Below are 25,487 nucleotides of genomic sequence, written 5' to 3'. Positions count from 1 at the left end.
GTAAGGTGGTAGTTTAGTTCGCCGTGTTCTCGTCGTTTTATTCCGCTACATTCCGAACTAGCATGAAGATCCAGCGCCCTTTTCTCGATTCTTCCATCCATTCCTGCCACCTAACTATTGTTCGTGACCTAGCGCTTTTCTTAGCATCTTCAGATGGTCGGCTGATTCCAATGCCATAAAGATAGGCCGGTTTACCTGAGAGTAGATCTACTGGGATTTTCCTGGATAAAACATGGATCGCATCGTCGGACAACGTCCGATAAGTGCATGCTATTCGTATAGCAGTAATACGGTAGGCTGCTAGTATATCTTTTCGGTGGGCCATTTTAGATTCGTGCCATACTGGTGCTGCATATAATATTATCGAGCTAGTTACGTTGGACGCCCTCAAGAGCGTCTAGCTATACCCAAGCCATTGGAGGTTAATCCGATTACTCGCTGATCTCAATGTAACTGTGACCATAAGGTCATATGAGGGTGGTGTTTGACAAGTTTTCTGGATCACGCAATATCATCTTTCATTTACTGATGGCATGAATGCATTTATCGCGCCCTCTCACGGAGCCTTGCGATAGGCGTCACTCAATCTTAAGGCACACCCTTCCCAAACACATACTTCCGCTTGAGAGAAACTACTCGAGGCAGTAAGGCGGGCAGAAAGTGAAGCCTTGAGCTAGATAAAACACCAGTTCTCATAATGAAATCCATTTTGGACCCATCTGTGTAGAGCGTGATTGCGTTTTTTCTACATGGATGGGACCCTCCTTGGGAGTGGCCTCACTTTACGATCCCTGTCAAAATTTACACAAAGCCGTATGACGGTGTAGTATCGGAGTTACATCAGCAAGCCTGCTGAATCTAAAACATTCAATCACAGTTCTTATTCTGAATCCGCAGCGTGAAAGAACGTCGCTCTAAAACCACAAAAACAGGTAGAACGCAAAATATTCAAAGCGCTAGACAGGGACTAGGAAACAGTACTTACTAGCATCTTGAAGTCACGAGGTAATATGGTTAGAATTAAGTCTTAAACTTGATACAAGGATAGCTTTGAGATGGATGATTTCCATATCAGCTCTCTTTTAGCAGATATTTGGAAGAAAATGTCAAATTCCATGGGTGTCGAAAAATATTAAAAAAATTAGGAGACTTTTATACCGTCTTGATACATACTAGCGTTATAGACAAAAGGGAATACAGCGGTAAGAATCTTGTTCCTTCATATTCAACCTGAGGACTGTAAATATCTCAAAGGCTGATGTATATTGAAACGTTTTTCCATCAAACCTTGCCCAATTTGGTTTGGACACAAACCCGATTCGTCGTTGTCATCCTTGGTGCAATTTTTCATTATCTTCAAAGTTTCCGTATAAAGAGTTTTCTAAGAGTTTCGATTGATTTCATTTTATCCACTGGCACAAAGCGGGGAGTTAATACCTTGCTAAAACTTAGTGAGCCCAACACTGAGCAAAATATTTCTAAAAGTAACCATCTTAACAAAGTTTTTTATGCAATTCCCTTTATTTCCTCTTCTCCACAGGAATGCACACTCTTCTCGAAACAACGACGTCATGCACTCAAAATAGCACAAGGACCACGCTCACGAGCCTCGCTCGCTGCACCAGTTTCGCATGCTGCACTCGAATCGCAACACTTCGGCTTAGGTAGCAGCTACTCAAGCGCGCTGGAAGATTGGTTGATGACGAACGGCAGCGGTATTGGTGGACGTAATAAAATTGCAACAGGTTGTAGTGGTTTTGGTGGTGGCACCAATCCATTCCTCTTCTCCGATTCTGTACCCGATTTGAGTGCATTGAACAACGATCATCAACAACGCATCTCAGGTTATTCCACCAATCATTCTACACCACAAAAGATACCATACTCGCGTCTCAACGAGACATGTACTAATAGTCGCTATTCGAATGGTTATGCCTCGCAAAATAATTCATTCAGCAATTGTCCTAGTGGTGGTGTTGGTATTGGTGGTGGTAGTGGAATTTATGATTCACCAAGACGAATTTTTATTAATAAAGATTTTACAACGAATCAAGTGGTCGACGAAGAGGCAGATGATGAGGAGAAGGTGGAATTACGTCGTCCGCATGTTTACAATAATGGCAGTAGCAGTAGCAGCAGTGGCAAGGGTAATAGCAACAATAACGATTTAGAGAATGGAAATGTTGTGGATGGCGAATGGTTGTATCGGAAGCCGAGGGCACCAACTGATATGAGACATTCTGGTGAGTATTTCGTTGATGTGAATATGCTTGTGAGTCCAAACATCAGAATAATGAATGATCTTTTCCGGAGGGAGTCAGCAATTATTTTTTAAAGTCTTAGTCAATTATTTCGAGCAGATAGGGACATGGGCTGTCAAGTCGGCCATACAAAGTTTGAGGTGATGCAAAATAGAGAAGCAATCTCAGCTCTTCGATTAGGCCGCTATAGGTGACCAACGGCAATGTTTTCCATCTTCTAGTAATTAGACTGCATTGTGCGATTCCTGGGATTATTCTACACACAAGCACCAACCATTCTTAAGCTATTCTCTAAAATTTTACTTTTTTACTTTTGAGTAAGAAAATGGATCTACGTTTGAAGACTGCTACACTCTACTCTGTAAGATCGGAAAAGACGATCTTTAAAATTTTATAATTCCTCTCGTCATTCTGACAGTTTCTGCAGAGGTGACTTGCTGGTATAGCAATCGTCGAACAATAGGCGCAATAAAGTACAATGGCTTATGAAACGCCCGTTAGTACGTTCATTGCAGATTTGTTAAGTTTAACAAATAAGCTCAGTTTTTTCCCATGTACTAGAGATATACGCCACCGATAAACGCCGCCGCCGCCGCCGACTTTGGTCGTTTCTCGCATGCCGCCGCCGAATGTCAAAAATATCGCCGGGGCGGCGGCGGCGTCCGGCGCGATACTATATTTTCTCGTTTAAGACTGTTTAGACCATTTATTGTTCATGTCGAAAATTGGTCCGATATGGTCGAAAGTGGTATCAGCGGATGCGCATCGCTGCCAGTTATAAGAAACTAATTGCGAAATTTAACTCTTTCTAACTTTTCAAAAGTTATTTAAAAAAACAGGCGTTTTCGATGTCAGCTTAACACGGACTTTGCATAGCCCAATTTACCAAGTTATTAAAACAAAACACTAGAAGGAAAGTTTAATAATAAATTTATATGCGCACTTTGCATTTTTTTATTTTCTTTTTTCAAAAATTATAATGAACAATGAATTCAAATAAAATGACCCTCAAGTTTTTAAAAAAAGCAAATTACCCAAAAAGGTGCCGATTTAAAAAAAAATTTTATATTGCGATTGGTTGAAAGAATAAGCGAAATTAGTGATGCAAAATCATTTATCCTTAATCCTGATTCTTAGCTCATGCTTAAGTTGAGGATATATGTACGTATGAGAAGGGTATGAAAAATCACTTGGGCTTACATTCAAACATCTGTTGTTTATTTGCGAAACTATACAATAATAATTTGATTTTCACACGTAATCCTTCAACACCCAGGTCGCCCGGGTTGACATTTCCTAAAGTTGGCGGGCCTATCCAAAACTAGTGCCTTGGAGTGAATCACATTGATTATAGCCTATCAACCAAGTTTAAATATCACCTACACGTTACGGCTCCTTTTACAAATGTGAATACGAAGGCACATATATTTACCAGGTGAGGCTTTGTCCTTTGCAAGAACACTCAAAGTGATGAAGCAAAAGCTCTCCCAAGACAGTCGAAATAATGACCGTGCGTGCTACTACCCTAACGTAGCGGACAGTCGAACTAGTCTGAAAACTGAAGCTACGCCGTCATCCATAAAGAGCTCTTATATCATAAGGCCGGAAAACCACAGTTAACATCTTTCAACTTAAAATCGGTCTTCTTTCATTCTAAAATATCGTTTTGATTTAACGAAGACTATTGAAATCAATGTTGTGAAGACAAACGTCTGCAAACTTTGGTCTACATTTTAAAAATTTTATCCAGGGTCCTTGTAAAATTTTAATTATATAGATGCGCCGAGGATTATACGATTTTCACCCATTCCGCAATGACATCCACTTATACTGCTTATCATTTCGAGGGTGGCATCCTTGGCCGAATAGTCACTCCCTAACGTTTCAAGGTGCTTCTCTGGTATAGCTCGGAAGCATAGCGCGACACAAACATCTCTTAGAAAGTCTTCGGAGATACACCTAGAGCTTCTAGGAAGGTGGCGTCGACGAAGGTATGAGTTCGAAGTCGCAGTCCTATAGCTTCTGTGCTGGCATATGGTGTGAGGGCCAGGAGGCGTGGTAGCGACTGGTCGTCGAGATTGCTACTGTTCGCACATCGGGAATTGTAGCTCTTAAAAACAGCCGAAAAAACTGGAGGCGCCCTGTGCCACGAGAGTCATGAGTATTTATAGATCCGTAATAGCAACCGTAAGTCACCTTTGTGCGTGACCGCCAAGGAGCCACAAATGATTTAAAGAAATTTTGTTCGCGATGATTATAAGGTTTTTACCCTAGGTGAAACTACGCTTTGCACGAGATATACAGATAAAAGTGTGACTATTTTATGTATCTCTATTTCTTTTCAGCAGACGCAACAGTACCAATTCGAAAGGCCGGTGTTATGTTCGAAGCCCCTCTGTAGTAAGTGAACGAGGGAAAATCCCTCGGCAAGGAGCTACTGCTGAAAATTTTTGAACGGTCTGCGAGATCTTGAGGCAAAAACCCCGGATCTTTACGAAAGGGCCAACGCGTTGTTTTCCTTACATACATACACACAAAACCTTTCCTAAATATTATATTTTTAAATAGAAAAATCAAGCTTTTTAAAGTAAGAACACCGGCGTACGCCGGCGCGCCGCTCACGCCGCCGCTGCCGGTATATAATAGAGAATACGCCGCCGCCGCTGATAAAGTGATCGGCGTAAACCTCTACCGTGTACACATAGTCATTGGGACCTTGAGATCTAGCAACCATCAAGTTCCCTAATGCTTCATTTTCCTCAAAGAATAATCCAGTGTAGTTTTTGCTTACATCATGGACGAATTTGTTGAACTTCAGTGATAAAGCGTTGTTACTTTCTTTGACAATGATTGCATCCCTTAGCTGATGTCAGCTTCCACGACGTCGTCACTGTTCAGGGTTACCGCTTGAATTGAACCACACCTTAGCACGGTATCCTTTTATCTGTTGGCATTGATCATTCTGATATCTAAAGCAATATCTGTTTAGTTTCAGTCTGTGTACTTCCAGTAGATTATAAGTTGTTCCAGGAGATTGAGCACTACATACCATAGGAAAACTGTGGATCGGGCTATCAGCCAAGTTGGCCTATTTTTTCTTTTACAAGCTTTGTTATGAAACAGAAGAATGAAGCGATGGTTTTAAATAGTAGGGATCCCCGACTAGTGACAGATAGGGTAACAAAACTAGTCAACTTTTTTTAATTTTTTTCTTTCTCTTTTTTTCTCTTCTCCTTCTCTAGTTCAACCAATGCTACCAACAACCAACAATAATTATACAAACAACTCCAATAGCTCTTCAAAAATCCCCATTACCGATTTGGATCACTCTGCACACGATAGCGGTCTTGATACGCCACCCTCAACAAATCAACGTCCATCCAGTTATCGTGAGGTTATTACGCGTACTCCATGCACACGTGACGTCACCAACGAAACAGTCGTTCGCTCATCACATGGTAATTTACTCAATGGCAGTTTTCGCTCGAAACAAATTACTCATCTAACAAATAATTTGAATCAAGTTAATGCTCTACATAGCTCACATTTGAGCGTGCAAGAGCGTATACTACAAATGCGCAACGAAGAGAATCGTTGGGGTTCGTTGAAATCCGAAGCTAATCGTTATAGTCATAATGCACTTTATGATCAAAATAAAAATCCATATCCGGAGAGCGCTAATCAATCGCCACAGCGTACTCCATTCAAGAAACATTCACTCATCGGTTATGGGCGTTCGATTAGTCACGACACTAACGGTACTATGAATGGGAATTCACAAATGAAGGGTTCATCGATATTACGTGAACGTTTCCAGCATCCCGCATTGGCGGCAATAAAAGCTTTTTACTGATAAACAATAAATTTAAATGATATGAAATGCAAAAAATATGGATATCAATTATTTTCTTATACAAAATAATATTAAATATTAATAATAAATCAGTGGTGCACTCGAGAGCTTCGAAAAACTATTCGGCGTTTACCTACTGGTACGTGTAACACAAGCACTCAAACAGTTTTAGGTTGTAATACTGCTCATGCGTGAATTTTATGCTCAAGGATTCTCCATGTAAAGACATACTTCAAGAATAAAGGTTGCATTTGTATTCGAAGCTCTCCCGGCGCTGTGCACCACTGTAATAAATAGATATACACACGTAAGCTAATCCGTTCAATGTATACTCATACTATGTAGTATTAATTAGCCTAAATACTCCTAGTGAAAGCTTAACATTAATTGCGTTATGAAGTTTAGAATATTAAGGTCGCACAGGGTGTTCCATGTTTTTTTTTATTATCACTTATTTGCGTTTAGTAGAATTTGCTGATTTAATATACGAGAAGTATTTTTCTGTGATAATTGTCAGCGTTCGTTATTATATAAAAAGAGTATGAATTGTTTTTAATTTTTTTTTTTTAATTAGAATGCCAAAAATTAAAAGTAAACGCATCAGTTTATGTAAAAACTTGATACTAAATGAATAAAATGAAACGAATTATGTTAGATGTATGAACTGGAAAAAGTGTATTTTCTTCAAGATTTGTATTATTTTGGTGAGTATACTGTGACGAATATTAGCATCACTAAACTGCTACTAAATAAATGCACAACAATAATAAAGCAGCCACTCTGTAGAGGGCGATGAAGAGATATCTCACACACACAAATATGTATTCATCAGCCGAAGTACTTACTCACACATACACACGCATATGGCTATGGGCGAGGCGTGGACTACAGATACACATGTATATAGCTGGTAACTCATTAAGCATGAGATACAACTATTTTATTAAATTAATTAATTATTAATTATTTTCCTTATTGACTACAAAATTATTTTGTCAAATAAAAAAAATAGTACGTTTATGGATAAACCGTAAAACAACAAACTTTATTATTTATTTAACATAAACAAATGCATTTCGGGCAGACCTGCTGTCCATCATCAGCGACGCGATACTAGAATGTATCTATGATCTAGTAGCGTGTCGCTGATACCCCGAAATGCATTTGTTTATGTTAAATAAATAATAAAGATTGTTGCTTTACGGTTTATCAATAAACATACAATTGTTTTTATTTGGAAAAATAATTTTGTAGTCAATAAGGAAAATAATTAATAATTAATTAATTTAATAAAATAATTAATAGACTACAAATTTAAGATTCTACTATTTGATAAGCGAATAGTGCTTATTTAAAAAAAAAATGAGATAAAACTGTTCGAGAAATTACTAGACCTTTGAAGAAATATGCCGGCGAGGCAACAGAGAGTATAAAAGCAGCGCGAGCTGAGTATTAACTAATCAGTTTTGATTTAAACACGCTATTGGTTGTGAAGTATAATTGTTAAGTACTACTCCCAAAGTAATTTTAATAAAAGCAGTTTGCAATACTGAATATTGGAGTGATTTATTCAACAGTTAGCGGGTCGAACGTTAGCAAAAGGTGCATAAATATCAGAAATCCTCAGAATACGTTACAATACGATCAACTTTCATATGACCGAAGAACCAGTAAATATGTAAGTTTCTCCTTATCCGAGTTCTTTCTAGTGATTTTTATACTCAGCGTGCTTTCCACACAGAGTATATTAACTTTGATTGGATACCGGTTGGTTGTGCAGGTATAAAGGAATCGAGATAGATATAGACTTCCATATATCAAAATCATCAGTATCGAAAAAAATTTTGATTGAGCCATGTCCGTCCGTCTGTCCGTTAACACGATAACTTGAGTAAATTTTGAGTTGTCTTGATGACATGTGGTATGTATGCTCCTGGCCCTCATCTCAGATGGCTATTTAAAATGAACGATTTCGGACTATAACCACGCCCACTTTTTCGATATCGAAAATTTCGATAAACCGAAAAAATACGATAATTCATTACCAAAAACGGATAAAGCGATGAAGCTGGGTAGGTGGGTTGACCATATGACGCAGAATAGAAAATTTGTAAAATTTGGGACAATGGGCGTGGCACCGCCCACTTTTAAAAGAACGTAATTTAAATGTTTTGCAAACTGTGATTTCGCAGTCGTTGAAGATATCGTGATGAAATTTGACAGGAACGTTACTACTATTACTGTATATGTGCTAAATAAAAATTAGCAAAATCGGATGAAGAACACGCCCACTTTTAAAAAAATTTTTTTTTAAGTCTAATTTAAACAAAAAATTGAATATCCTTACAGTATATAAGTAAATTATGTCAACATTCAACTCCGCTAATGATATGGTGCAATAAAATACAAAAAAAATAAAAATGGGCGTGGCTCCACCTTTTTCATTTAATTTGTCTAGAATACTTTTAATGCCATAAGTCGAACAAAAATTTACCAATCCTTGTGAAATTTGGTAGGGGTATAGATTCCATGACGATAACTGTTTTCTGTCAAAATGGGCGAAATCGGATGAAGCCGCGGCCAGTTTTTATACACAGTCGACCGTCTGTCCTTCCGCTGGGCCGTTAAAAATCGATATATCTTTACTAAACTTAGTTCACGTAGTTTTCTGAACTCACTTTATCTTGGTATAAAAAATGGCCGAAATCCGACTATGATCACGCCCACTTTTTCGATATCGAAGAAAATTAAAAATTAAAAAAATGCCATAATTTTATACCAAATACGAAAAAAGGGATGAAACATGGTAATTGGATTGGTTTATTGACGCAAAATATAACTTTAGAAAAAACTTTGTAAAATGGGTGTGACACCTACCATATTAAGTAGTAGGAAATGAAAAAGTTCTGCAGGGCGAAATCAAAAGCCCTTGTAATCTCGGCAGGAATACTGTTCGTGGTATTACATATATAAATAAATTAGCGATACCCGACAGATGATGTCTGGGTCACCCTGGTCTACATTTTGGTCGATATCTCAAAAATGCCTTCACATATACAACTAAGGGCCACTCCTTTTTAAAACCCTCATTAATGCCTTTAATTTGATACCCACATCGTACAAACACATTCTAGAGTCACCCCTCGTCCACCTTTATGGCGATATCACAAAATGGTCCATTTTCCTAAATGGATATTTTCCCTTATTTTGTCTTCTAAGCTCTCAGCTGAGTATGTAATGTTCGGTTTCACCCGAACTAAGCCTTCCTTAATTGTTTTACTATCATCTTCTTACCTATCTACTTATCGTCAAGCTATCGGTTTTTTATCGGCTTGTTATCGCCGAGTCATCTGATTTTTACTGGCTTTTTATCGGCCTGTTATCGACAGATTACAGATGTGTCATCGATTTTGTATTGAAACTTTATCGGCATCCGATCAGTCAACGATAATAACTCGGAGACAAGCCAAAAAGAAATTGTCAACACTTCGATAACAAAACGATAAATTTTTGATAGTAAATCGATAAAAGATAATAAATTGATAACACTCCGATAAGAAACAAATAACTTTTTGATACATTTTGACAACATCGATAACCTTCCGATAAATAAACGATCAATTTTTGATAATAAATCGATGACTTTTGTATAACATATAGATAACTTTTCGATAACAAATCGACAACTTTTCCATAATGCACCGATAACAAATCGAAAACTTTTTGATTGTATACCGATAACTAAATTAACGATTTTTTTGATAATATATTGATTATTTTTCGATAAAAAATGGATAGCTAGTCAATATTGAGCACAGCGATAACAAACGGTCGATAAGAAATGGATAACACGACCATACGCCGTCCGTTTTCGGTTCCGGCTTCGCTTTTGACTTTCAGTCATTCCTTTCCTCTCCCCTCCTTTTCTTTGTTCCTTTCCTTTTCTATCCTATTCCTTCTTCTCCTCCCATTTCCTTGCCTTATCTTCGCAACCGTGACAATACTCATAGTCATTGTTATTACCGTCCACATCATTATTGCCATTTTTATTATGCTGCCCTTTTACTTCCCCTTCTTCATCATATTTCATCTGTTTTATATTTACTTCTTTTCCTTTGTAGTTATTCATTTTTTTTTTTATATAATCTATTTGTTTTTCCGTCTTAGTTAGTTTCTATTAACTTATTCGGTGTCTGATTTTGCTCATATCAAATTTACATCGCTCCCACATTACCCTACAGTGTCATAACAACACTTTGGCTTATATTCTGTATTCCTCCATCCTACCGTGAGCAGAGATGTTCACTCATTAAAAAGGAGTACAATTATTCCCAACTTTTTTATAAAATTTATAATTGCGGCTGCCGTGTTCAATGTAATTAAGTAGCCAATCACCCTTATTGTCATTGTCGTCGTTACTGAACGACGACGACTCACGACGACGTGTTAAATTCGGCATTGCCATCGTCGTTTTCGATAACTATTGACGACTATCGACTATTAGCTAAGCAAATTTGCTGTCGTCGTCGCCCTCACACGACGCCATTTTTGTCGACTCTGTTTTTGCTGACGACAGAAGGAAAATTTGTAAGTAAAACATTTCTTTTTTAATTAATTAAATATACAAACATGTAATATGCCTTGATATTAGATATTCAAAATATTGAAAATAACGAGTGCGCAACAAATCGAGGTTCTTGTAGCTGAGCCAGAAAAAATCGGAGTTATTTCTGATTTTTTTCTATTGAGTCTAAGCTCCTCTTTATTATTTTCGTCACTAGAGCTCGCACTACTGTCATAATAAAACAATTTGTAAAATCTTGAAATGAAATATTTAAACAACTCTCTAATCGCGAAAAAAGATACAGAAATAGTAAAAAAAATCCAACAGCTGATCCAGAAATGTCAGAGATGGTATATTTTCCTTTCGTTTTATCGATAAATTGTCGCCGTCGTCGCAACAAGCTTAGCCAATACCGATTTGGTGTCGAAGTGACGATGACGTCTATACGAGGTGACGTCGACTGAAAAACGACGACGACAGTGACAATAAGGGTGAATGCTTGGCTTTGGTTGTCGTGAAGCTTTGCTTTATTGTCGTTGTGGTCTGTAGTTGCCGTCTTACATGTAATCAGGCTATGTCGAAAGAAAATTTCAACATACTAGCAGGCGATTTGCTAAGCAGCACTCAAATCATCAGCATTCGAGCGTAAGTGAACGAATGCTGTTGTTGTTGGAAGCATACAAATGCTACATTTCACACCTTCGAACTATTGGCAATGCATATGTAGAACGTGGCTAAGATGTAAGATGCCTGATAGCTTACAGCTGCCATTCACTAGGAATTTCACATGTAACACTAAAATAGAAAAATGCAACAAAAAGCCTCACAAAAAGGTGCAAACATAGGTAAGCCTGAAAATATGCAATTGTGCACGTTGCTGCTGCTGCCGATGCCGAAGTGCTTAGCTGCTCAGTTCATATCCATATGAATGCATGGCAGCACATTTTGCACGTAGAAATTTGATTGAATTTTCTTCCGCAATATACATATATATTTGCACACTTACACAAGAAAAGACAAACCCATTTACATCTATCTACATTTTATTTTAAAGTAAATACACGTGAAAGCATGGCATTAGTAGACTTTTGCATATCACCAATTTGTTTTCCCACTTTGCACACAAAAACAATCACTTACACGCGCAGAAAAGTATATACCAAAATATGCTGAAAAAAATATTGATTCACACATTCATTTATTTTTTCCCAATTTTCAAAGTCACTTCAACAAATAGCGAATGTTTTTGTCATAAGTTAGCCCAAGGAGCAAACTTCTCATTTAGCATCGCCAGCAACTCTAATAGCATTATTTGGTATTATTGTCACGTTCAGCTACTTGAGCGCCAACAAGATGACACCTTAATGCTACCGTTGCAAAAGTTTGATCCTCAGAATGCCGTGTAGTTTACAACGTGGTGTCAATATTTTTCTATGTTAAATAGGAGCCAATTTAATTTGTATGTATGCACGTAGCATGAAGTGTTGAAAATTGATTCAATTTAGATGCCTTTGAATAGAAATATAGCTAATGGATTTTGAAAATGTCTGTAAAAGTTTCGAGTTTGAGTTGGTAGGAATGGTTTATTGGCAGAAGGTGAACACCAGCAGAAACGTGGTGCCACCAAGAGCACTGACGTGCAATTGGTTCTGTGCAAAAAAATCAACAGCGCTTATATTGGCGGTCTTCGTGGTGAGGGAGTAGCGTCCTCGCCTACCACACCGAATATCCTAGATGGGAAGGGATTGCCCAAGTGAGTTCATCCCTCGGCAGTGGTTTGAAAACAAAAAATACTCAGATTATTTTTCTGATATGAAAGGCTTCTCAGCGGAAATTTGGGAGTCGGAAAAAACATCTAAGTCACGTCCTGTCAATTTGAAAGAAAAACTAAAAAAAACCGGACAACGCAAGCATTCCAAAATATCCTTGGCAACGTAAATACATTGCGGCCACCGTAGTGTGGTGTTAGTTTGCTTGCCTAACAAATAAATTGTCTCCGGCTCAAGTGACGCGACATCAAACGTGAAAATAATTTAGACAAATTTTCTTAAACGGCAGTTCTTTCACTATCCCTTGTTGTTGTTGTTCTTGTAGCGATAAGGACACTTCCCGAAGGCCGTGGGGAGGTTTATCGAGTTGATGGTCCTTTGCCGGATGCAGATCCGGTACGTTCCGGTACCAAGCCCGACCATCTCGAGAAACGATTTGTTATGACCACATGCGACCTTCTAGGCCATTGCGCCCTCCCACTTCCTAGATCCGTGAGGAGTTCAGGGCCGCCAGAGCCTCGGCTGTTAATGAAACAGGAAGTCTCCACGGATAGGTGATGTTGGCAATTGGGTTTGGAGAAGCTATATATTGCGCTGGCAACCTGAAAAGGTTGCGCTACACAACCCCTTGAATATGGCATTTTAGTCGCCTCTTACGACAAGCATACCTACCGCGGGTATATTCTAACCCCCTAACCCGCTGGGGGGGTTGACAAGCCCTTCGAGTTTATTTCTGTCATAAAAAGTTTCTCAGCCAATTCATCGGTCTTATAAATGCCTTTCTCAATAAGGATAAAGCAATTAAGTCTTTTTATTTGGAGGAAAAAGAAATACACCCCAAATTGTTGGAAAAGCTCCGCGGAGGTTTACAGCGCCATTCTATTATTACTATTATTATTATTAAACTAATTGTGGCGTCTAAGAGGAAGAAATATCGACTGCTCAGGAAATGTTGCAACAGCTCGAAACTCTTTGTTCTCAGTGGGAAACAGAGGCTAGGTTAGGATGAACTGGCCGGTCCATTAGAACCTCATACAGACTGAATTAGACCATAGTGTTACCAAAAGTTTGTTTAACGACCAGTCTGAAAAACTTTTTCAAAAACCAGGACCGATGTTATAAAATAACTCCGTCCTCTAGGCAAATACTAGAAGCTTTCTATGACCTACATATATCACTTGTTGCTTCTAGATCTGACAGCCGTATTACTCCTAATAGCTGGAGTTTTAGCCTGGCAGACGCAGGACACGTGCACAAAACGTGCTCTAGTGAGTGAGAGATAGAAGAATTTATGAACAACTATAATATTTTACTTTTGGTGACTCAAGCAAATAACCGCGCCAATAAAAATGACCGAAGCAGTGTTAGAAACCTTAACAAAAACCGCAAGCGTAACTGTAATCATAACAGTCAGTAAATTCGTCGCATTAACCATCACCATATTAATAATCCTGACCATAACCGTAACCATTACACTCAACATAACACTGACCATAGCCATAACCTTTTCCATGTCCGCAAACAGTAACTGATACCTTAGCAGCAAACGTAGAAGTAGGCGTTACTGTAATATTTAATGTAACCGTAAGCATAACTGAATCATAGTGACTGTAGTCGTTACAGAAATTGAAGCCTTGAATGCAACTCTAAAGCTCAATTATGATTAAGCTGCGATTAAGGTCGTGGTTATGTTTAGGGCTACTGTTACGCTTACTTTCACGGCCACTACGTAGGATAGAGCATTTGTTACGACAACGGTAACGGTTCTACTGCGCTGTAATCTCAAGGCTTTTGGCCACGTGCACGTATAGGTTGCGGTTATATATGTGGTTTTGGATACGGTTACGGTTACGGTTATGTTTACAGTTATTGTACGGTTATCGTAGGGACTACGACTACGGTCGCTTCTATGGTACGAATGCGAATTTACGTCGATTAAGGCAATAATCTCACACAGTACTTCATCAAGAAGTGTCCTGAAATGCAAAGAAACGGGAAGAAGTTCGCTCAGGCGACACCGGTCACAAAGGGATAGAAAGTAACAAAAAGGGCGATGAGTTTATAAAGGAAAGTGCAAAACTTGCTGAATCGATGTTAGAAATCCCAATTCGCGGGAAAGAAGCGCGGTGCTGCAAAATTTATAAGACTGCAAATCCAACGATATTAGACTCACAAAGTGGCTCACATATCTGAAGAGAGAAGATTTAAAGCTCACGATGGACATACGAACTCGCCATTTCTGGTGTCACGTGCTTATAAGTTAGGTCTCGTCAGTAACAGCAGATGTAGGAAGATGCGAGCTGCAGGAAGAAACTGAAGAAAGGGCCTGGTCAAGGCTCCAGCTATTAGGAGCAGTAGAGTTGCCAGATATCGAAGCAGAAATTTAGCAGGTACTAGAAAACTTCTACTATTTTCCATGGAGACGGAGCTGTTCTAACATAAGTCTTGGCTGGTAACACTATGAACACATTCAGTCTATGTGAGATCTTTATTGACTGACCAGTTCAACCTAACGTTTTTATTATAATCCATCGATATACATATATCATTTACAGTTATTGAATTACCCTTGTTAACGTTATTCCCTTCTCTGTTGAGTAAATCTAAATAACTTTAGCTACAACTTATTATTGATGCATGCGAAAATCACATATTTTTTATTCAAAAATATCTCAAAAAGATTTAATAATAGAAAGAGACATAAAGACACAAAACATTGATTGACCTAAATATAAATAATTTTCAAGAGTGCTTTGGATTTTAAAAAGGAAATCCGCCTCCAACAAAACTTTTCACATAAATCTTCTCATGCTATTAATCACCAGACAGGCGAGGGCACAGAAATCACTGGTGACCGCGCTAAAGACAACGCAATCAATCGATAAGAAGGCGCATTGCCTAAGGATGTTCGGCGAGGAATATCATAAGCAAGAATGTGTATGCAAGAGCTTCTAAAAACAGTACTTACACAAATATACGACCAAATGTAGAGGCACATCACGTTGTGTTATGCATTTATGTTTATGTGTAAGTGAAAATCTCAAGGCATATTTTTTTAAGGAGCGCCAAGGAGCTGTAAGATGGGTTGGCGTGAAAAGGTAGCGAACACATTGATGAAAGCAGAAAATAAATTGTTGAGGAAAAGCGCTTTGGGTGAAATGTCGAAATGTAACTCTGCCACTTTTGCGTTGGAAGAAGAAAAACATAATAAAAAGAAAAGTTTAAAGTTTTTGTTAATTTATTTGGTGGAAAAAGAGTAAATGAATTTCGTTATTTGCAAATTAGCTACAACTAAATGTGTTTGCCTTAATTTCAAGAGCTGCTTGGAAACAACCCGAAAATGAGAAATACAAAGAATAGAAGAGATAAATGAAATTAAGAAAAAATTTTCGTAGCCTCGAAGTACTAATGAAGGAACCATAATGATAGTTAGAGCCATACACATAACCATAACCATAATAATGGCCATAACCAAACTATAACCATAAGCATTACCATAGCCTTAACCTTAACCAAAACCGAAACCATAGCCATAACAATAACCAAATTCCAGACCATAAGCATAAGTATAACCATAACCATAGCTATAAACATAGCCAAAACCAAAACCGAAACCATAACCATACCCATAACTATAACCATGACCATAACCATGACCATAACCATTACCATCACCGTAACCATAACAATAGCTATATCCAAACCCATATAACATGAGCATAGCATTAACCATACAAATTTCCGTAACAGTTAGCGAAGCGGCATCATAACTATAATCATTCCCATAATTATAACTCCTAATATGACAGTGTACTGTATGCGAACTCAAGATAATGCTCCGACCAAAAAGAAGTTCTCATTGGAATCAGCCTCTGGAAGTAGAAGAAAAAGGCAGATGAATACATTTAATAAGTAATATGACAGCGCTGTATCCATGCCGAAAGCTGTTCATCATTCATCAGTAAAGTTGTGATCATTCATTGTTATCATCATTACAATACTTCTACTTCTTCCACCTCTTCTATCTTCTTTAACCTTTCCTTATCTTTCTTTTTCCCCTTTACTTTACATTGACTTTTTCAGTCCTTTCTCTTTAACTTTTCCATTTTTTATCTCTCTTCTTCTTCTTTATTTTACACAATCTATCTCACCGCTTTCCGTTGACTCTTACTGTTTTTTGTTGCCTTCCCACTTGTTTCCTTTTATCCTAATCAACCGATTTTGTAGCTGTGATTTGCATCTTTTTCACTCACTGAGTGCCCAGACGTTTACACCTGAAGCTTCACGAGTAGGTGGTGCTCTCTTTTTTCTGTAAAAAATCGTATTCTCGCGTAGGTACCTATCTGAAGTTGCCTTTGACAAAGGTTCTCAGTCATTTATGTCTTAATGATAAGAAGAGGACCTCTCTCCCTTTTCTCACTATAGCTTTCCCTTCTCTCTGTGTCTTCTTCTTATTGTAGCAGTGCATCGCTCAATGCAATATGCGGAATCACTCACAAATATTTATCGATATCCTCTAATGGAAGTCCGCGGAAACTTGCAGTTTCGATCGGGTTTGACTGGTTGTTAAAGACATTGGTTATATATTGTAATTGAAAAGATGGTTGGTGCCATGTGGGGATGCATTACATGCAGGGCATACATTGCGTAAGTCGAGGTTGATTCTGAGGAATTCAAGGGGTTGCTAAGCGCAATACAAAGCTTTATAGCTTCAAAGCTTCCCCAACCCAATTGTCAACCTCGCCTACGCGAGGGAAATGCTGTTACAAATATGAATGTATCATAAACATGTTTAGCAGGCGAGGCTCTGGCAACACACAGTTCCTCATGGAACGAGGGGTGGGGCCGGGATGGCCTAGAAGGTTTAATTTGGTCACATAAATCGTTACCGAGATTCTCGGGCTAATGCCTATCTATATCCGAAAAAGGACCATCAACATCGATAACACTCCCCAAAACCTTCGAGGAGGGTCTTTGTCTGAATTATTAAGAGTATCCTGATCAAAGTTCGTTTATTATTACGTGGTGTCTACAACAATATGCGCACAAACAAACGATGGCCATGCTCGCTTCAAAGTTTATTTTGAACTTATTTTATTTAAAATTTTTTGTTACTTTAGTGGCCTTTTTCTTATACTCTTGCGGCAACCCCGACGAGCTGCACCTTAAATTATATTCAGTTGTTGACTTTTAAAGTAAGCGAGCGCCAACGGCAAAAGTTACGTATACGCAACGTCCAACAATTCGCTAGAAAAGCTTAATTGCTCAACAGCTGCAGACAATTTAAATTTTCTACAAGTAAAATTAAAATGCAAGCAAACGCGCTAGACAAATCGCCGCAGACAATGAAGCAAGTACGTAAGGTCTTCTACAAGAAAGTAACTCATATTACGTTTTGTGGGTGAGAATTTGCAAAACCGCGATTGTACATGTAACGTAAAATAAATACTACATAGTACATGCATACAAGCATAAAGTTAACACGAATTAGCAGAAATACAACTTGTTAGCAATTAGAAATGAAAAACTGCAACAGATAAATTTGCTTGAAAGCAACCGGAAGCTGATTTAGTTACACCACGCCCCTGCAGTTGGCAGGTGTCATAGGTTAGCTGCGATATATGTCTACTTTGTTGCTCTTTGCTCCTTCAAAGATAAGACACGACGACTATAAGCCAATGTTGGTACAAACTTGCATTTACTTTGTGTACACCTTTAAATCCTCAAGGAATTGAAAAAATTATATTATTGTTTTATTTAGTACAAAACTATGCAGGTAATTATATGGCAAACAAAGACAAAGACATTTTACACAACTAATTAGCACTGGTTGTTACGAGGACTGTGAAAAATTATGTTCGTATATGCTGTTGAGTTAAAGGGAATTATTTGAAGTTGCGGGGAAAGCGAAATTTGAGTTTGTCATCAGTTAGAATTGGTGAGGTTAGGTTATTTGGTAGCTACGTCGTTAGTTGAAGCTCTATTGGGCAGCTTGAATGTCCATTGTGAAGTTACGTACATTCTACAGGGTTTCTAGTGTGTCTAGATCGAAAAATATTCGTCTAAGTCATGCATTAAATGACTCAATGATTATACCTTATCATTCTACATGTAGCTGCAGCAAGAAGGATTTTCATGTATATTAAAATGTACCACATGCACACACATTGGACACTGACCCGCCAGAACCCCCAACCATCATTGGTAAAAAGAATATTTTCTTCTAATAGGCTGCTATCCATTTTGGGGCTTAAGTACCTAAAGACCCTGCAAGAGGTTCTGTTTGCCCATGGTTTTCTTCGCTGACTCCATTATTATTTATAAGGGACAAGACCACAGTTAGCTAACAGATACCTTAATCTCAAAGTAATAAGGCAGTTCCAGTTCCACCTCGATCACCACACTATTGAATTTAGAACTTAAATAGTTGCTTGGCTATCCGACTAGATATATGGAGTTCTCTAAGCGTAATAGCGTTTTATAGAATCCCATCTATCGTTATCGCTCTATTAAAATTAGCCAGCGGTATTGGTTCAATGAAAGGAGTTCTTAAAGAGGCATTCTTATATCTCCTCGTAAAAAAACCGATTCCGTTTGGGCAGGATTAAAAATAAAAAATAAATAAATGAATTTGTTTCTAATTGAAAAAGCTTGTTTCTAAAATTTTGATGTTGCTTTGCCCGCGGCGAGAACCCAAGATCTTCGGTGTGGTAGGCGGAGCACGCTAACATCACACCACGGCGGCAGCGATTAACAGCCAGTTTATTCAAAGTTATCCCATTCTAATCATAAGCCAACTAGAGCTCTTTCCATGACCCTAGCAAAATATATGCGAATTCTTTGTGCTCTATGGACTCCGTTTTTTTTAATCAATTTGAGAGCTGTTTCCGCTGTCCTACCCTTACCATAGGAATGCTGAAATGTCGACATTAATCCCCGCGCAGACATATCAAGCGATCCAGCGATTCTAGCAGAAACGACGACAGGCCGTTTGGTCTTTACTTGAAACGTAAGAGCACTATAACCGGACATCGAAGTGAAGGTGACTTTGAACTTTGACTTGGTTGGGTTGACATTTCGTTTAAGGGTGAGTTCGAGAATATTTCAGGATCAATTCAAATTTTTCTTTTCGGGACTATTTTGTTTGTCTTCAAAATAAGGTTTTGGAGTATTTCAAAATGATTTCGGGACTATTTTTCGGACTCTTTCCAAATGGATTTTTGTTATTTTCAGCAACATTTCAGGACTATTTATGGAGCATTTCAAAAATGACTTAAGCATTTTCTGGTTTATTTTCATGATAAAGTTTGAAGTAATTAAAGATGACTTTGAGAATATTTGCGGAACTTTTTCGGAATAATTTCAGGATTATTTCGGAATCAATTTGAAAAAACTTCGGAATGATCTTTTGGACATTTCCGGTACCATCTCGGAAGCGTTTTCGAATACTCTTTGTCACTTTTGTCATCATTTCTATTTTCGGCATAATTTTAGTATGATTTCGAGAATGTTTTCGGGACCCTCACGGAATGATTTGAGGACTATTTCAATATGGTTTAGAGCGCATTTCAAAATAGTATTTTGGAAATTTTCGATATTGCTTTGGGACTATATACGCAGCATTTCGGAATAGTATTTGGAACTTTCGCAATCATTTCGGTACTATTTCCAGGATACAGTTGGGACTATTTAAGAATGATTACTATACTATTTTCGGGACTCTTTGGGAATATTTTCGGTACTATTTCGGAATCATTCCGCAAGCATATCGAAATTTTGGGACTATTTAGGGAGCATTTCGAAATCTTCTTAGGCACTTTCGGAATCATTTTCGTACTATTTCCAAGATGGAGTTTGGACTATTTCAGGATGATTTCAATGTGGTTTTCGGGACCGTTGCGGAATAATTTTAGAAATATTTAAATTTCAATGCGGAAGCAGTTTGGATTAGTTTTTTGGAAATCTTTGTGATTATTTTTGCAGTGAATCTGGAATTATTTCATTATTTTAGGACTTTTTCAAGAACACTACTGAATTGTTTTCGATATTAGTTTGAGGCTATTTTAGAACTATTTCGAAAGTATTTTCTTAACTTTTTCGGTATCATTCCTTTATTTTCAGGACCAATTTGTATTCTTTTGGGAATATTTTGAGATCATTTCGACACGATTTTAGAATTGTTTAAGCAAAATTTTTAAGCCATTTTGGAACAATAAGCTTTATGGTATTGTCGGGATTACTTCGGTAAATTACCGAATTTCCTTTTTAACCACAATTTCACATTTAACTTTTAGAATTTACAGTTATGACCTTTTGGACCTTTGAAATCCGCAAGTACGTGTAACTCGCGCCTTTTTTCTTTAACTGCAATTTTTCAATCGAAATTCGATGTATACCTTACATACACTCCAAAAAATTATATGAAATTACAAACAATGGCGTTTTAAGTACACACATAGAAAATATAAACCAAACTTCCAACAAAGCCTTCCTTTTACGTATTCATAGTTCAGAATCCTTTAAATTTTAAGCTGATTTGATTGTGGAGCTTAATGGTACTTGTGCAAGTATCAACATCATACAAGGAGGTTGATGATTTACCTATCCACTGCTTTGCCTCTTCGCTCTTTTACAATACATCTAAGGAGATTGTGATATTTGCTTCACTGCAGTGGCATATCTAATGGGATGTGAGGGAGATGATAGCCGTTAACGTTATTTGCTGAAAATCGTTTGGAAGTAATGCGAAAGAGACTTCTCGCATTTGTATATATATTTCAATGCCGTTTAACGTTAAAAATCATAAGGACGCTACTAAATTTCTAATGAATTTCTCAACCCTCCAGCTCGAATTTTATCTACCTCACTGTCTTAGTTCATGGCATTACGATTGTTTTACATTCCTAGAAAAAATTGTTCGCGCTTTTGCTAAAGCACTTCACATAAATAGTTCTGCTGCAGAGTTGGCCATTGGATTTTTGTTGCTTTTTTTACAGAGCACAATGCTTTGCGATACCTTCAAGTGCTTTCTGATTATTTTAGTTGCTTTTCTTGACGCTGTTTGAACACGATTATCCTTTGTAGTTGTAGTCTGACGAGCATCATTTCACGATTATTGTACAAATTGGCTTATTTAAAGTGAAAATGGCGCAACGCTTTTCAAGTGACAATTTAATAGGAAAAGCAATTGCGTTGTACTCCTTTTGCTTCTTTTTAATTCCTTCCTGGTGGAAGGAACCTACATGTTTTATGCCGACTTCGAGATCGTTTTGTGTTGGTTTCCGGTTCCGCTCCAGCTTTTGATCTTTTTCGGCTTCCTTTTCTTTCCAGTTTCCTTTTGTACCGGTTTTCGTTTTCTTTTGGTTTCGATTCCGTTCGTGTTTCGTGTCGTTTCAAAGAAATTTTCGGAATTAATTCCTCTAAACTCTTCGCTCTTTTTCCATCTTCAGAATATTAAAATTACGAGCTTATCTCAGTCGCTATTTCGTGTTAGCTTCGGATTTTCGATATAAGTTTCATTTCAGAGCGTTTTCGAGTCCATTAAAAGAATTCTTGGTATCGTTGTAGTTCTGTTTTCGAGTTGGCACAATTTCTATTGTGGATTCGCTAATTTATAGAAATTTTAATTTGAGGGTACTTACAGAATCTAGGCAACTTAATGGACGACCAGGCCGCTCTAAAAATAGCTAAACATATAATGCGCATACGCAATTTATCCAAATAGGCACTGGAGCAGTATGAAATAAGGTTTGTTTTCGGTATCATAGAGGCCAAACAGTCCTGTAGTCCTTATCAAAAATGTCTTCCCATCGCCTACGCTCTAAACCTTCCTTAGATATGTAATTTTTCTTTTTAACAGAACAAAAGCGATCACATTTTTATTCCGCAATGTCGAATCTGTTAGAACATAGCAACGATATATCGTGTGAAACATTATCTGAGTAGATGTCCAGATCTAGCTATCCTTCAGAAAAGCCCTTTCAGAAGATCTTTGAAGATTGTCTGAGACCCCTAACTTGCTATCGCTAACAGCTTAAGTCCAGGTTTGCACTAGTGTGCCTCAATTTTCCCTAAAATGTATTTGGACGCATATTGTTCTTTAAGTTTGCTTAGTTACTCCCTGCGGAGTAGGCTGATAAAATCATAAGACAGTCTTAGTAGTAAGCAAAATAATGCCATAAAATCACTATATAGTATAACAACACTCCAGTTTTATGGAAAATGAATAAATAATACACACATATGTGCCTAAGTAGATATGTATGTCTCTATACTACAGATACAGTATAGATTTAAGCGGTGCACATCATGAGATCACGTACATTTTCGCACATTTACTCGCGCACAATAGTCATTATTGGTGTACGTTTGTATGACTGGTAATGGCTATGTGAGGATAGCAAAACGTTTGCTGGGATTTTGTCTTTGTTCGATTTACTTCACTTACTTTTGTCTGTGCTTATTACGCTTTTAGATAATTTTGTGCTGCCAATCAATAGTTAACGTTCGTTTGATGCTGTCTTGCTTTCATGTGCAGCAGATTCTTTTATATATATCTTACCATTTATATTTATATTTATGTATGCGTGTTTGTTTTGTTTGCTTAGTCACATAAACACTCGCAATGTTAACTAATCAACTATTTTGGTAGATATTTGTTATATTTTCTTCTTCCGTATATAAGACAGCACAACATAACAACAGAACAAATCAGCTGACTCTTCTTCTAAATAACAATACAAAATAAAAAAAACGCTGAGATAGCAATTATTTTTATTGTACTTTGTATTAGTATGTATGTTTCTTTGCTCTTTGTTTCAGTATTTTCTATATTTTCCTTCAATCCTGCCTGTATTCCCACAATTCCCACATTTGTTTTTTTTCTCCTCACGCGTTTTGACGACGTCTTCAATTTGAGAGTAAAATTTGGCCGAATCCACATTCATTTAACTAATGCACAATTATGTACAAAGTATATATATTTATTTAGTATAAGTATTCGCACATTTTTGCAATTTTACTTACAACTGTGTTAGACAGAAAAAAATCAGGCGTAAAGTGAATCTATTAAGAGTGTCGTGTGAGGACACGTGGTGCAAACGTCACATAGATTTCATCGAAGATTAAGTGGTGATTTTATTTGCTACGTGACTAATGGTAGTAGAGTTTTCGAGAGAAGAAAATAAGGAGAGTTTTACATGGAACTTTTTGGTTAAGATCAAAAAGCAGTAAGTATGAGTAGCGTTAGCAGCAATAAACGGATAATATACTTCTGATATAGAAGAGTACTTCCCTGAAATTGAAAATTTTGCCAAAAAAATATAAAAATAATGATACAAATTCAACATGCGAATCGAAAACAGATACACCAATTTTCAAAACTTTGGGTGATGTGACATCACATCATACGAGGTGAGGTGTTGCGATACGACTTTTTTTGACATGCATAAGATGTTATTTGATGTAACGGACATCATGTGATTTGATACTTATAATATGACTTGGTGGTTTGACTACGATTTGATATTTGCTTGAAATGTGATGTATATTTTGCATGTGAATTTATATCGTGTGATTTGTGAGCTAGTGATATAACTTGGATTTATGATTACAATATGACATCCATAAGATGTAATTTAATGTGAATAACTCTCAATAAATATTATCTCAACTTTAATTTGGGTATGACAAAAAAATTTTATACCCTATGATTTGATTGGTTATGATGTGATTTTCGGCTATGAGCACGATATGACATATGCTTGTAATGTGATATGTATTTTTCATGTAATGTGATACGCTATGATGTGATGTGGTGTTTTGAATGATATGTATTGATGTGACATAGTTTATACTGATTGTGAAGGGAGAAATATTGTGTGATTTTATTTTACACGACATGATCACACCTTATATACGATACGATATGTATATAATATATATGATATGTACAAGTAATATGATGTCATATGATGTAAAATAATTTGATATATATGTATGTGTAATATAGGTATATGTATTTCATATGATTCGATACTACACGATGATATGATGTGATATAATATGATGTGATGCACTAAGTTAGATTACAGCATGCATAATCATAATGTAAGATATAATATGGTAGTATATTATGTCATAAAATGTTGATCTACACCTTTGAAGATGGATCGATATCCAGAAAAACTGGATTGAGCTAAGTTCTGCATAGAGCTATAAATTAAAAAAAAAAAGATTTCCCAGATTGGCCTTTTTGTTTAAAGGCCAAACCTCATGCTAATTACTGCTTGTTGCTTATATTTTTACCATTTAGATGATATTTATTAAATATTTGGTTTGATATGATGAGTTATCATTTAAGTGCAGGCCTTAAATTCATATGATATTGCATGATATCACATGATATCATCTTAACTGATGTGATGTGATGCATTTTTATAATATGAATTTTTGTGTGACATGATTCTGATCGTAATTCAATAAGATATATTATGACACAAGATAAGAACATGAAGGGTTATGCAATTTTCGATATGATATGATGTGATATGCTCTATAGCAATATTATATAATGTGCAATATAAAGTGCAATAACATAAAATAATAAAATTATGTGAAATTATTAGCACAAATGCATGATTTTGCGATATTATATCACGGCGGCCACCGTGGTGTGATGGTAGCGTGCTCCGCCTATCACACCGTATGCCCTGGGTTCAACTCCCGGGCAAAGCAACATCAAAATTTTAGAAATAAGATTTTTCAATTAGAAGAAATTTTTCTAAGCGGGGTCGCCCCTCGGCAGTGTCTGGCAAGCGCTCCGATTGTATTTCTGCCATGAAAAGCTCTCAGTGAAAACTCATCTGCCTTGCAGATGCCGTTCGGAGTCGGCATAAAACATGTAGGTCCCGTCCGGCCAATTTGTAGGGAAAAATCAAGAGGAGCACGACGCAAATTGGAAGAGAAGCTCGGCCTTAGATCTCTTCGGAGGTTATCGCGCCTTACATTTATTTTTTTTTTTTTTATATCACGTGTTATGA

General features: G+C 37.2%; 1 protein-coding gene and 1 long non-coding RNA gene across 3 annotated transcripts in view; one reads left to right on the top strand and one right to left on the bottom strand.

Annotated features, from left to right (window-relative positions):
- LOC137239247 (putative uncharacterized protein DDB_G0293878) overlaps window positions 1-6,787 on the top strand; it is a 147,929-nt gene extending 141,142 nt beyond the window's left edge. For both annotated transcript variants that reach the window (XM_067764319.1, XM_067764318.1), the window contains 2 exons: window positions 1,541-2,243; window positions 5,504-6,787. In XM_067764319.1, coding sequence (XP_067620420.1) covers window positions 1,541-2,243; window positions 5,504-6,114 — 1,314 coding nt within the window. In that variant the 3' untranslated portion in view covers window positions 6,115-6,787. The remainder of the gene's footprint in view (window positions 1-1,540; window positions 2,244-5,503) is intronic.
- Window positions 1-25,487, bottom strand: part of LOC137239250 (uncharacterized) — a 443,310-nt gene that overhangs the window by 334,247 nt on the left and 83,576 nt on the right. The gene's annotated exons all lie outside the window — the stretch shown is intronic.

This window comes from Eurosta solidaginis, chromosome 2 (assembly GCF_040869045.1).
Source record: "Eurosta solidaginis isolate ZX-2024a chromosome 2, ASM4086904v1, whole genome shotgun sequence".
Lineage (NCBI taxonomy): Eukaryota > Metazoa > Arthropoda > Insecta > Diptera > Tephritidae > Eurosta > Eurosta solidaginis.
The sequence above is the reverse complement of the archived record's forward strand: the minus strand, read 5'-3'. Positions and strand labels throughout refer to the sequence as shown.